At 40.9% G+C, this 12,056-nt stretch overlaps 1 protein-coding gene across 1 annotated transcript; it reads right to left on the bottom strand.

Moving 5' to 3' along the window:
• Nucleotides 1–1,099: 1,099 nt before the first annotated feature.
• Nucleotides 1,100–4,049, bottom strand: ctsl.1 (cathepsin L.1). Its single transcript, XM_061063733.1, has 9 exons — nt 3,917–4,049; nt 3,565–3,680; nt 3,177–3,319; nt 2,851–3,048; nt 2,553–2,744; nt 1,831–1,996; nt 1,643–1,748; nt 1,294–1,397; nt 1,100–1,166 (listed from the first exon to the last, which is right to left on the bottom strand). Exons 2-8 carry the CDS (start codon nt 3,662–3,664, stop codon nt 1,298–1,300), a joined length of 1,005 nt encoding a protein of 334 aa, XP_060919716.1. The 5' UTR covers nt 3,665–3,680; nt 3,917–4,049; the 3' UTR covers nt 1,100–1,166; nt 1,294–1,297.
• Between the last annotated feature and the right edge of the window lie 8,007 nt (nt 4,050–12,056).

Raw genomic sequence — 12,056 nt, 5'->3', positions numbered from 1 at the left:
AAGACCATTTTTAATCATGCCATGCAGGAGAGGAGCCACAGGCCGGATTTGAACCTGGACCGCCTGCTCCGAGGACTATTACCTCCATACATGTGGCGTGCACACTGACCACTTTGCCACCGCCGCCCCCTTAACTCTGACTCACTTAACTCAAAATGTGATGCTACTTCAATTCAATAAATGTCTCAAGATGTTGGGACGATACAGGATGCAGTGCGGCTTTATCCTGTGGGAACCATGTAAGTGTAACAGGGTCAAATATGTTAGTGGTTTGTTTTACACAAAATGACCTGCCGATCGTCTGTTATGTCTTATTTTGTAGTCCGCAGCCCCTTCTTCCTTTGTTTTCTTCTTCTTTGGTTATTATTACATATTCATTTTGCCGCCTCCCCTCTGCCCTCCCTGTGGGAGAGCTGGGTGTCCACTGTTTTCCTAAGTTTTTATTCCCTTCCATCCTTTAATTATTGTATTATTTTGTGTACATGTATGTTCTTCAGAATGTCTAATAGTCTTTTGTTAGCTGTTGGTATATTGATTTGATTGGAATGTCCTAAATGTATTGTTATTTTATTTTCAATGGAGCCTAGCTTTGCCGTGCACAGCAATTTAAGCTAGGCATCAAGCTAACATACTTTACGTACTATTATTTTATCGGTGTAGGATCTGGAGCGGACTGAGAAATTGAAACAGAGTTTTGTCTGTGTTTCCCCCTTAAAAAAGAGACGAGTAAAAATCATTTGACCACAAAACACAACGCAGAAATCCACCGGTTACATAAGTACCAGAATGTTACAGAAACCCAACAAATTCAAATAATAATAAATATAAATAAATAATTCTTACATGATTAGATCAGATGTTGGACAGTTGCGGAGGACTGATGTCCAAACCAACAAACGCTACACTTCTTCTTCTGTGATGATACTGAACATCAGTGCGGTTGAACATACACACGCAACACATTGCATTTTTTTTTTTGTGAAACGTTTTATTTATTTACATTTATTTACAATTTTCATGAAAAAATAGTGATTTTATTAAAAGTGCATCAGGGCTCAGACGGAAATCCCAGGGTCCTAACTTACACGGGCATTTTGACCCATGACTTTATTTTTTTCATTGATGAAATTAAAGTAAATGATGTGTTGCTGAGGGAAGTCTTGGACCTGGAAAAAAACAACAAACAAACATGAAAATAAACAACCAGTTAGTGGACATGAATAAACAGATGCACACAGACTGTTAAAGCACATTAGGGGAAAGGAGGAGAGCTAATCTAAAGTTTGACCTCACCTGCTCAGACAAGAGGGTAGCTGGCTGCGGTAGCAATGCCACACTGGTTGTCTTTGTTCCTGGACATCATGATGTATCCCTTGTCTCCCCAGCTCAGACCCCAGCTGCAGAAACACAGACATTGGAACCAAAGTAAACACTGCAAACGTGTGTAAAGAAATGAAGAGATAGCTAAGTGAAATAAATGTGAGAGTTCATGTAAGTGGTAGTTTGGGTTTCACTTCATTATAGCGGCTATAAATAAGCTTCCTCGCTGTCTGTGGAAACAGAAACTTAGCTTTTTGTCTGCATTGTTCCACAAGGGACTGTGAGGGGATAAAAGGAGCAAGATCTTTAATTTTAGTTTTACCTGTTCTTAACCAGCCAGTAGTCCTTTCCGGTGTCAGTGCCGTAACCCACAGCCAGGACGCCGTGATCCAGCTCTGTGCTGCTGCAGTCGGGCTCATCGTACACTCCTGCAAACACAGGTCGGTACAGTTACAAAAACAAGTCAGAGGATTTGCTCGTTTTCTTCAATATGAGGACGTTCTTCTCCACCTGATTCATAGAGCTGGAAGGACATCTGGGAGGCATCGATGCCCACGGACACAGGCCCGATGGTGGCCACCGCTTCTTTCAGGCCGCCTTCATCGCCTTCTTTCACGTCCACGTAGCCGGTGCATTCGGCTCCGATGTTGGCGGGGTTGTAACGGCACTGGCCATCCTGATCGAGAGAGATGATATTTCACAATTCAGCGAAATGTGCAAAAGATACAAGAGAACGAATCGTTTTCCAAAAGTGCTAAAGTTTTAGAAAATACATTTGGAGAGATTGACTGACAGAAGGCTGAAAGTGCACTTTTGAATCTTATTCCAGTGATGTATACCTAACAGTGAGCTGCTTATATTTCATGTGGACTCTGCACTTCATTTTGATGAAAGCTGCTGTGAGCCTCAGTCAATGTTCAGTGCCTCTTGCATTTTGCATTTCCACCGTGTTAGCTATCTACTTTTGTCTTTTTACTGTCTGGTTCTGCTGTCCTTTTATTGTCTTATCGCAAAAACCAATCGCCAATAGTTGAGTTGAGTCTTTCAGGGTTTTTGGGGCCATTATATATTTTGTCCACAAGATGGCAGTATTATTCATCTCTTACACTGAGGCCTCTCATTCCTAGAACTGAATGAGTTCATTTGTGTCTCCAACTCTGCTTTTTTTTTTATCATTATAATACCAAAAGACACATTTTCAACGGTGCAAATAAAAAGAAAATTCCTCTCACCTCGGCTTCATAAGGATAGGAATCCTCTGTGTCGATGCCTCCGTTGGCCTGGATGTACTTGAAGGCGTTGTCCATGAGGCCTCCGTCGCAGCCCATGTTGCCATAGTCGCCCGAGCAGTCGACCAGCTGCTGCTCGCTCAGAGACACCAGCTTCCCAGTCTTCCTGAAGGTCTGACCCTCCAGAGAGCCGGTCTAACACAGAAATGCATCCATTAGAATCCAAAACACAGAGAATTCAAGTCTCCTGCATCATAAAAAAAAAAAAAAGATAAGATAAAGGTGTTATTGTTGTACATACGGTACTGAAGGCCCAGCAGGAGCCACACTGCTTCTGGTCCTTGATGTCAGTCACATATCCCTTGTCTCTCCAGTCCACGCTGTTGGGCAGGTCGGTGAGCTGAGACAGGCGGAGGAAGGTGGAGCCACCACGAGGCACGGAGGCGTTGAAAGCGTGCAAGCAGCCCTGGGAGATCAGGTGTTTGTACTCCTGGTTTTCCTACAGTGGAAAAGACAACAATTCAGACTGTCTTGTAAGCAGAGTTTTGTTTGTTGTTCCGATGAAAGGTAAAAGCTAAACGATGAAAGAAAAGGGCGAGATTTCTGTCTTTTTTTGTGTGTGTTTACCATGTCAGCAAAGTAGGTCATGCCAAGGCGGTAGGACTTGATGCCCTGGTCGGCCATCATGTTGTGCACCAGCACCACTCTGCGATTGTTGAGCCAGATTTGCCTGCGGTTAGCCTCCTCTGAAGGAGAGTGGTAGGTCCTTCCTGCAAGCCAGAGAAGAGAAATCATTTGAATGAAAAAGATTATTTTATTTTATTTAATTTACAGTGATAACACCATCCTGAATTTGCGCACAATCTAGAACATTTCTAAAGATGTAGGCTGATTAGAAATCCCTTTTGGTCTTAAGCTATGTGCAGTGTGTGATCACACTCCATTTTTAAGCCACACAGGAAGTAAACCGATCAAGATCTACTGTATTAGAAGAGACCACAAATGTGTTTCTTACCAAACTTGAGTTTCCAGGCGTGGAACTCCAGGTCCTCCAGGGAGATCCTGGCAGAGCTGGCCACAGCCAGAGCGGCAGCAACAACCAGCAGCAGCTTCATCCTGACTGACACACACAGGCAGGGAGAACAAACACACACAGATCCCTTCGTGACTCGCAGGAAACCACACAGGTTGAGCCGAAACTCTTTCACTTCAGTTTTGCGTCTCGAACGACGTCACGTGTATGCACTGTAGGTGAATCGCTTTCATCTCTCTCTCGATTTCTGCCTCGTCTTATCTTTGCATGCGAGCCCCTGCAGTGTGTGTGTGTGTGTGTGTGTGTGTGTGTGTCCCTGCTGTAGCTGCTTACCTTTTGTCGGTGTGGGTTGTAATGGTTGAGGTTTAAGCTCCTGCAGGTGATGTCGGCCTGTGTCAGAGACGCTCTCTTATATAGCTGAGTGCAGTTACGACCTGCAGTGTGTCCAGTCAGGTGGATGTCAGCCGCTTGTTAAGTGAGAAGAAGAAAAAAAGGGAGTCAATGATTAAAAAAAGGGAAGGAGGGTTATTCATTATGAGAATTTCTCATGATGCCATTCGTTTGGGAAACATATGTCAGCATCAGGCTCATGACTTACTCTTCTGAACCACAGTGGTTTTTTTTTGTTTAGGATACAAGCAGTGACTAAGCAGTTTGGTGGTGAGGAATTATCCAGGACCTGGGACCATATGTGTGAAACCCCCCCACTGTGAAGAATGTCCTGATTTCTGTCTCATACTGATGGTGATCCCTGAACAAAGATCCAGCAACAAGAACTAATGCAAGTCCTGATGTGCACAGCCACCCACCTTTTTAAAAAAAATTGACCTCTGTCATGAAGACAAACTGGAAAATGTGTAGGAAGCAAATGTTTCTCTGTTCTTATTTTCTCTGAAATGTAGGCGTCACTTTCGCTGACACAGAGTCACACGTTTAATTAACATGAATGATGAGGGTTCTTTTTTTAAAGTTATGTAACCCTGTCTGTGCCTCTTTAAACAGCTCCTCCACATTAGACTTCCTGTTACATCTTTTTTTTTAAGATGAAACAAAAAATGTTCAAATACCGTAAAACCTCAAATAGAAGCCTGTCCCAGTTTAATGCCCAGTCTTCTTTTACTAGCCGGGCTGTTGCCCCATGTCTCAATAAGAGGCTCCTTTGCATTGAGTGTCGATAAGTTTGCTGATCCAAACTATAACAACAAGGGTGTCTCCCTCTCTCTCCCCCCACAGTGCAGCAGGTTGGTATGGGCGGGCTGTCTTACAAACTAAGATCAAATCATTGATTTGAAATTTTTAAAAAATGTATCGATATCCTCATTTTAAACATAAAAATATTCTTTCTGTTGTGTGGGGATGGCAGTAGCTCAGCCTGCAGGCCCCCTACTCTGACATCTCTCCATTAGTGCATGTTGCTGTGTGTCTTTCAGCGTATGTGTGTGTAGCATGTTCAACAACAGAGTGTAAAATTGAATTTCCCCTTCTGGGATTATTAATGTATATCTTCTTCTTCTATATTTACGATTTTATAGTCTTTCTTATCTTTGCTTTGCACCTGTTGTTTTTGAAAATAATTAAAGGCCCGTCTCATATTGACGCCTGTCGCTGATTTAAGGCAGGCTCATCTTATAGTATATTAGTGGTCTATTAATTGAAGTAATACGGTACATTTGCTTGTCATCTTGGCTCAAACAGGTTGTCGGAAAACATTTGCACACACATTGTGATGAATCAAACCTTTTCTTTCGTTTCATATCGACTGATTTATGATTCATGAGAATTTCCATCGGCTGCATGTTCGAGACTTCCTTTCCATGCACACATCCTGTTTTCAACTCGACTACAGAATGTACCCATCTGTCATTGTCAGGAACACGGGTATAAATGGTATTTACCAACCGAATGAAACGAAAAGGAGACTGAGTAACAAGGGGAACAGTCAGAACTGGTTCTGGGAATTTAATATTTGTCCTTTAATGAGAAGGATGACAATCCAAATTATCATCTGTGGTCTGTTGTTGAAGCATCATTTTTGACTGATTCGATGGTTGTCTGGCTGTTTTCTTGCTTTGTCATCCTGTTTGCCCCTTCATCTGTTTGACTATTTGTCTGTCCGTCTGTCACAAGGCTTTCGTGCCATGGCAACACTTAAACCCATAAAGAAGAGGGGAAAGAAGTGAGAGCTCAGCTAAAAGTTTACAGATGTCATTAAACTCTTGTCACCTCGTGTCATGTTTTTGAATGTCTGCGCACAGTTTGCAGTCGGCTGTGTTTCGGTTCCTTCCTGTACACACGGTGAAAATGATTTGCCTTCTGACAAGACTGGGAAAAAAAATGGAAATCAAAAGAAGAAGAACCCCTGACTGAACAGCTGTTATATTCTGTAGACGTGTAAAAAATAAAAATGACTAAAAAAATCAGTCTTATGATTGAAATATTATCAGCAGAGCGTCATGTAAGGATTGATTAAAGATCTGTTTAAATATTCAGTCTGCAGTATCCGCCCTACATGAAGTGACCCTTGTGACATAATAATAATGATCCAAAAATGTGAATGAATCATTTTCCTGTTACAGTCAGTTCTGTGGAAGCCACATATTGACTTTGTATGCATTAATGCTGTTCAGTCCAATTGTTCCCGATTCAGCTTTGGACCGCTCCAAAGTGACAGGACATGAATCTGGCAGAGACAAGCAGAGAGTTATGATTGATGAAAGATTTAAATTCATAGTTATTTTTCTTCAAATTTTCTCTAATCTTTGCTTTTGACTTGACATGTTTGGATACCTTTACACCTTTGAGCCTCAAGTGGCTGCAGCTCGGTGGTAGAGTCGGTTCCTCTTTCAATGGGAAGGTTACTGGTTCCATCCCAGCTCCTGCAGTCGACATATTAAAGGATTTATGTGATTTTTTGATCCAGCAGATGTCGCCCTTGAGCACCAGCATGAAACCAAAACAACTCGCGTTGCATTGTTGTGTTAGCATGCTAATGCTAGCGATCTTTATTCTGCTCGTATCTTCACACTGCATGTAAATTTACCTGAAATGAGCGTGATCTAGAAACACAGTTAAGCAGTGAGTACAGTATGTTATTCTTCTTTTCTCTAGTCCCTCAATTAAACAACTTTTATACACGAGGGGAGGAGTTAGCCGGCCGTCCTGGCGATGTAAACAAACTGAAGATAGGACTCTGAAAACTCTGAAAGCATCACAGACAGTGGGACTCGGGTGTTACACCCATTGTAGACAGTCATGACTCACAGAGTTATTTTCAGAGGATATACTTGATTTCTATTATATTTAAGTGTGAAAAATCACATAGAAAGACTTTAAAGCAGTGATACTCAACCTGAGGCTCTCGAGCCACATGTGGCTCATTTGGGACAAGTTGTGGCTCTTTCAGGTCCCACTTGGAGAAAAAAAAGCCAAAGTAATTGTTTAAAAAAAGGGAAACATTGTCAGCAGAAATTATTCTTTGCACGTCATTTCACTGTGTCTCCCACACATATTTTAGGAAAGAAAGAAGCATTTTGATTGTGGCTCTTGCAGAAATAGTTTTTGGTCAATGTGGCTCTTAAGTCTGACAAGTACCATTGTATTAAAGTGTCCTTGGGGCAAGACACTGAAGCCCTAATTGCTTCCCAGTGGCATTAACATCAGTGTGTTTACAATAATGCACACTAGGCCGAGTTGCCCTGTACCGTGCTGAAGTCCCAGGACTAACCGGGCCTGAGCACGGTAACATCTAACATCGTAATACAACACATGCATGGCTTTAGGTGATCATGAAGTGTGCTTATAGACATTTGAAACAAGAGACAAGCAAGCAAGAGTCCACATGATGTAGCTTGTCTTTTGGGTCACATCATAGACGTATTTCTTTTAAAGAAAAACTACAATTTTAAAAGTAATTCAAGGTACCAGTTAGACTGACTGTTGTGCAGTTTTGAGAAAAATATTTCCCCTCAAAAAAGTGGCTGGCGAGGTCTCGGTGGATTAGTGGTTATTTTGGGCTCCACGTGTACAGGGGCTGTGGTCATCAAGGCGGGCGTCCTGGGTTCAGGTGTGGCTCCTGTCCCACATGTCATTCCCAAAGACTGTAAATATTAATGCATGAAGCCTGAAAGCTGTTCCTGCAGGGCAGCAGCCGCCATGCTGGAAATCCTGTCTCAGTCTAACTTTCAGTCAACCTAACGAAATAGTGATTTAGGATTGTGAGACAGGATTTAATGTGTAATCCTTTTTTTGTGCAATTACTGTCAGTTTTTTTTTTATTATATAAGTCAGTGAGTGAGCAGGTTGGTAGTAGGGAGGGAGTTTTTTTATAGGTGAAGAAGTGAAATGCACCTTTATATTATAGACATAAAGTTTGTGATGTTCCTTGCAAACAATAAAACATTTACAACAACAGTCAAGTGACAAGCTGGGGTCGTGTGTGTGTGTGTGTGTGTGTGTGTGTGTGTGTGTGTGTGTGTGTGTGTGTGTGTGTGTGTGTGTGTGTGTGTGTGTGTGTGTGTGTGTGTGTGTGTGTGTGTGTGTGTGTGTGTGTGTGTGTGTGTGTGTGTGTGTGTGTGTGTGTGTGTGTGTGTGTGTGTGTGTGTGTGTGTGTGTGTGTGTGTGTGTGTGTGTGTGTGTGTGTGTGTGTGTGTGTGTGTGTGTGTGTGTGTGTGTGTGTGTGTGTGTGTGTGTGTGTGTGTGTGTGTGTGTGTGTGTGTGTGTGTGTGTGTGTGTGTGTGTGTGTGTGTGTGTGTGTGTGTGTGTGTGTGTGTGTGTGTGTGTGTGTGTGTGTGTGTGTGTGTGTGTGTGTGTGTGTGTGTGTGTGTGTGTGTGTGTGTGTGTGTGTGTGTGTGTGTGTGTGTGTGTGTGTGTGTGTGTGTGTGTGTGTGTGTGTGTGTGTGTGTGTGTGTGTGTGTGTGTGTGTGTATTTTCTCTTTTCTCATGCTGACAAGTTCCACAAAGGAAAAAATAAACTAAGTCATCCCACAACTTCAAAATAGTGCAGCACATTTTTTGGATGCTTGCCAGTAAGTTTTTTGTCAACCTCAGCTTGCACATGACAGCCAAGACAGTTTGGTTTTAGATCTGGACGTTTAGGGTTAGGGATATCGTCCAAGGTTACCCAATGTGTCTGAAATGAAGGTAAATAAAACAATTCTTCGTTTACTGTTTTTTACAGTCTGAAAACAGTCTGAGTGTCGGGTTCTAAACACATTAAAGTGAATATCTCAGAATTAAATGAAGATGGAAAGACAATTAAAAAAAGTTGCCATTTCAGCTTTGATTCGATTAGACAATCCTCAAAGGCAAATATGACATTTAGATTATGTGCATCTTGTAAATCTACAATTCTTTTAGCAGACACTTTTATCCAAAGCACCGAACATCAGAGAGTAAGAACAACACAAGCGAGGATCCAGAGAGGAGGACACAACGTCAGAAAGCTAAACAAACAGCTTGAAACAGTTGCTGACAGGCCGTGCACAGAGGCAGAGCACCTTTTTTCTTTTTTTTTTAAATAAAAGAAACAAACATTTCTCAAACTGACTTTTTAAATAATTGTGTGTTCCCCTTACAATGTGTTAAATGTTTTTTTAGATTGCCTTCTGCAGCCATGTCACACAAGCAGTCATAGTCAGTATACCAAAAGCTAAATAAATATCATCTAAGGTTTAGATTTACTGTAAATGATGACGCAATGTGTCAACACCACAGCTGACCCGATCAGCTGTTCACAGGAAGTGTTGGTTAACTCCCTAGACTGCTCAAACCCCTGATTTCCCCTAAGCAAACTCCTCTATAGGTTACAGAGGGAAGTTCCATATAGGGAACGGTAATCATGAGATCAGTGTGTTATTCTGAATTCTGATTCTCATTAAAAGGGTTTTATTTTTTGGACTTCCCTGAGCTACTCTTGTCCCCAACGATCGGTCAGCCACAAGCTCATGAGCATGTGTAAAGCTGTCTTCACAATTTGAATCCTCTTTTACTTCTTAATGTTGTCTTATCTCTTACTATTTCTTTTAAAAATGTTATCCTCAATTTCCTTCTGTTGCTTCCACGACTCTTTAAATATGCTTTTATCTCAAGTAACTGCTTAATTTCCTTTAACTGCTCTTATATTATTAATTTGTATGTTCTAATTTAGTCATTTTTTTATCTTACTAAATTTGTCTATTAATCTATATTTTTTTATCATACTTGTTTCTATTGCTCCTCTTTAATTGCTGTTCTATTTCTATTTTCTTTAAACTTTTTAAGTTTCTTACATCTTCTTAAATCTTCTTTAAAAAAACCCCGTGTTTTTAAAAGTGCTATATAACTAAAGTTATTATTATTACATTAAAACCCTTTAAAATAAGATTTAGATGTTGACCAAGAAGAGCACAATACAAATAGATGATAACCTTTATATCTGTAATACAGATTTCCGTACAGACACATCACAGATTCAGATCATTCCATGTCATGCTGTATACCTTTGCAAAGCAGAATCTCTCTTTTAGAGTTGTTGCTGCTGTCACTACTCGTCATTGTGGAGTCTGTTTTGGAAAATAAATTGTGCTCTCTCTCTCTCAGTTGCAATTTGCATTACAACAAACAAACCAGCAGATGGCAGCATTTCCACAAGCTTCACTTCAAGGTGTAAAGATGCTCCCAGACATTGGTTCATATAACTGTCATGGTCACCACCATCATGACTTAATTTGTGTAAAAGTGAGTTTCTGCCCCAAAACTTATTTCAGTGTGTAGGTTGTCAGATTAGCATTAAAGCTGTAGGTTGTCAGGTTAGCATTAAAGCTGTGTAGGTTGTCAGGTTAGCATTAAAGCTGTAGGTTGTCAGGTTAGCATTAAAGCTGTGTAGGTTGTCAGGTTAGCATTAAAGCTGTGTAGGTTGTCAGGTTAGCATTAAAGCTGTGTAGGTTGTCAGGTTAGCATTAAAGCTGTGTAGGTTGTCAGATTAGCATTAAAGCTGTGTAGGTTGTCAGATTAGCATTAAAACTGTGTAGGTTGTCAGATTAGCATTAAAGCTGTGTAGGTTGTCAGGTTAGCATTAAAGCTGTAGGTTGTCAGATTAGCATTAAAGCTGTGTAGGTTGTCAGGTTAGCATTAAAGCTGTGTAGGTTGTCAGGTTAGCATTAAAGCTGTGTAGGTTTTCAGATTAGCATTAAAGCTGTGTAGGTTGTCAGATTAGCATTAAAGCTGTGTAGGTTGTCAGATTAGCATTAAAACTGTGTAGGTTGTCAGATTAGCATTAAAGCTGTGTAGGTTGTCAGGTTAGCATTAAAGCTGTAGGTTGTCAGATTAGCATTAAAGCTGTGTAGGTTGTCAGGTTAGCATTAAAGCTGTGTAGGTTGTCAGGTTAGCATTAAAGCTGTGTAGGTTTTCAGATTAGCATTAAAGCTGTGTAGGTTGTCAGGTTAGCATTAAAGCTGTGTAGGTTGTCAGGTTAGCATTAAAGCTGTAGGTTGTCAGGTTAGCATTAAAGCTGTGTAGGTTGTCAGGTTAGCATTAAAGCTGTGTAGGTTGTCAGATTAGCATTAAAGCTGTGTAGGTTGTCAGGTTGTCAGGTTAGCATTAAAGCTGTGTAGGTTGTCAGGTTAGCATTAAAGCTGTAGATTGCCAGGTTAGCATTAAAGCTGTAGATTGTCAGGTTAGCATTAAAGCTGTGTAGGTTGTCAGGTTAGCATTAAAGCTGTAGGTTGTCAGGTTAGCATTAAAGCTGTGTAGGTTGTCAGGTTAGCATTAAAGCTGTGTAGGTTGTCAGGTTAGCATTAAAGCTGTGTAGGTTTTCAGATTAGCATTAAAGCTGTGTAGGTTGTCAGATTAGCATTAAAGCTGTGTAGGTTGTCAGATTAGCATTAAAGCTGTGTAGGTTGTCAGGTTAGCATTAAAGCTGTAGGTTGTCAGATTAGCATTAAAGCTGTAGGTTGTCAGGTTAGCATTAAAGCTGTGTAGGTTGTCAGGTTAGCATTAAAGCTGTGTAGGTTTTCAGATTAGCATTAAAGGTGTGTAGGTTGTCAGGTTAGCATTAAAGCTGTGTAGGTTGTCAGGTTAGCATTAAAACTGTGTAGGTTGTCAGATTAGCATTAAAGCTGTGTAGGTTGTCAGATTAGCATTAAAGCTGTAGGTTGTCAGGTTAGCATTAAAGCTGTGTAGGTTGTCAGGTTAGCATTAAAGCTGTGTAGGTTGTCAGATTAGCATTAAAGCTGTGTAGGTTTTCAGATTAGCATTAAAGGTGTGTAGGTTGTCAGGTTAGCATTAAAGCTGTGTAGATTGTCAGGTTAGCATTAAAGCTGTAGGTTGTCAGGTTAGCATTAAAGCTGTAGGTTGTCAGGTTAGCATTAAAGCTGTGTAGGTTTTCAGATTAGCATTAAAGCTGTGTAGGTTTTCAGATTAGCATTAAAGCTGTGCAGAGTTTATTGAAATGTTAGTGTGTAAAGAAAACCCTCAGGTCCAGTGACAATACTCGTGTG

This window comes from Labrus mixtus, chromosome 18, assembly GCF_963584025.1.
Source record: "Labrus mixtus chromosome 18, fLabMix1.1, whole genome shotgun sequence".
Classification (NCBI taxonomy): domain Eukaryota; kingdom Metazoa; phylum Chordata; class Actinopteri; order Labriformes; family Labridae; genus Labrus; species Labrus mixtus.
Note: the sequence above shows the minus strand (reverse complement) of the source record. Positions and strands in the feature narration are given on the sequence as shown.

Excerpts from the sequence above, each read along its gene's own strand:
- ctsl.1 (XM_061063733.1), bottom strand. The coding sequence starts at position 3,664 with ATGAAGCTGCTGCTGGTTGTTGCTGCCGCTCTGGCTGTGGCCAGCTCT. Across the intron at positions 3,320-3,564 it reads CGCCTGGAAACTCAAGTTTG|GAAGGACCTACCACTCTCCT; the intron begins GTAAGAAACACA and ends TCTGGCTTGCAG. Across the intron at positions 3,049-3,176 it reads TGACCTACTTTGCTGACATG|GAAAACCAGGAGTACAAACA; the intron begins GTAAACACACAC and ends TTTCCACTGTAG.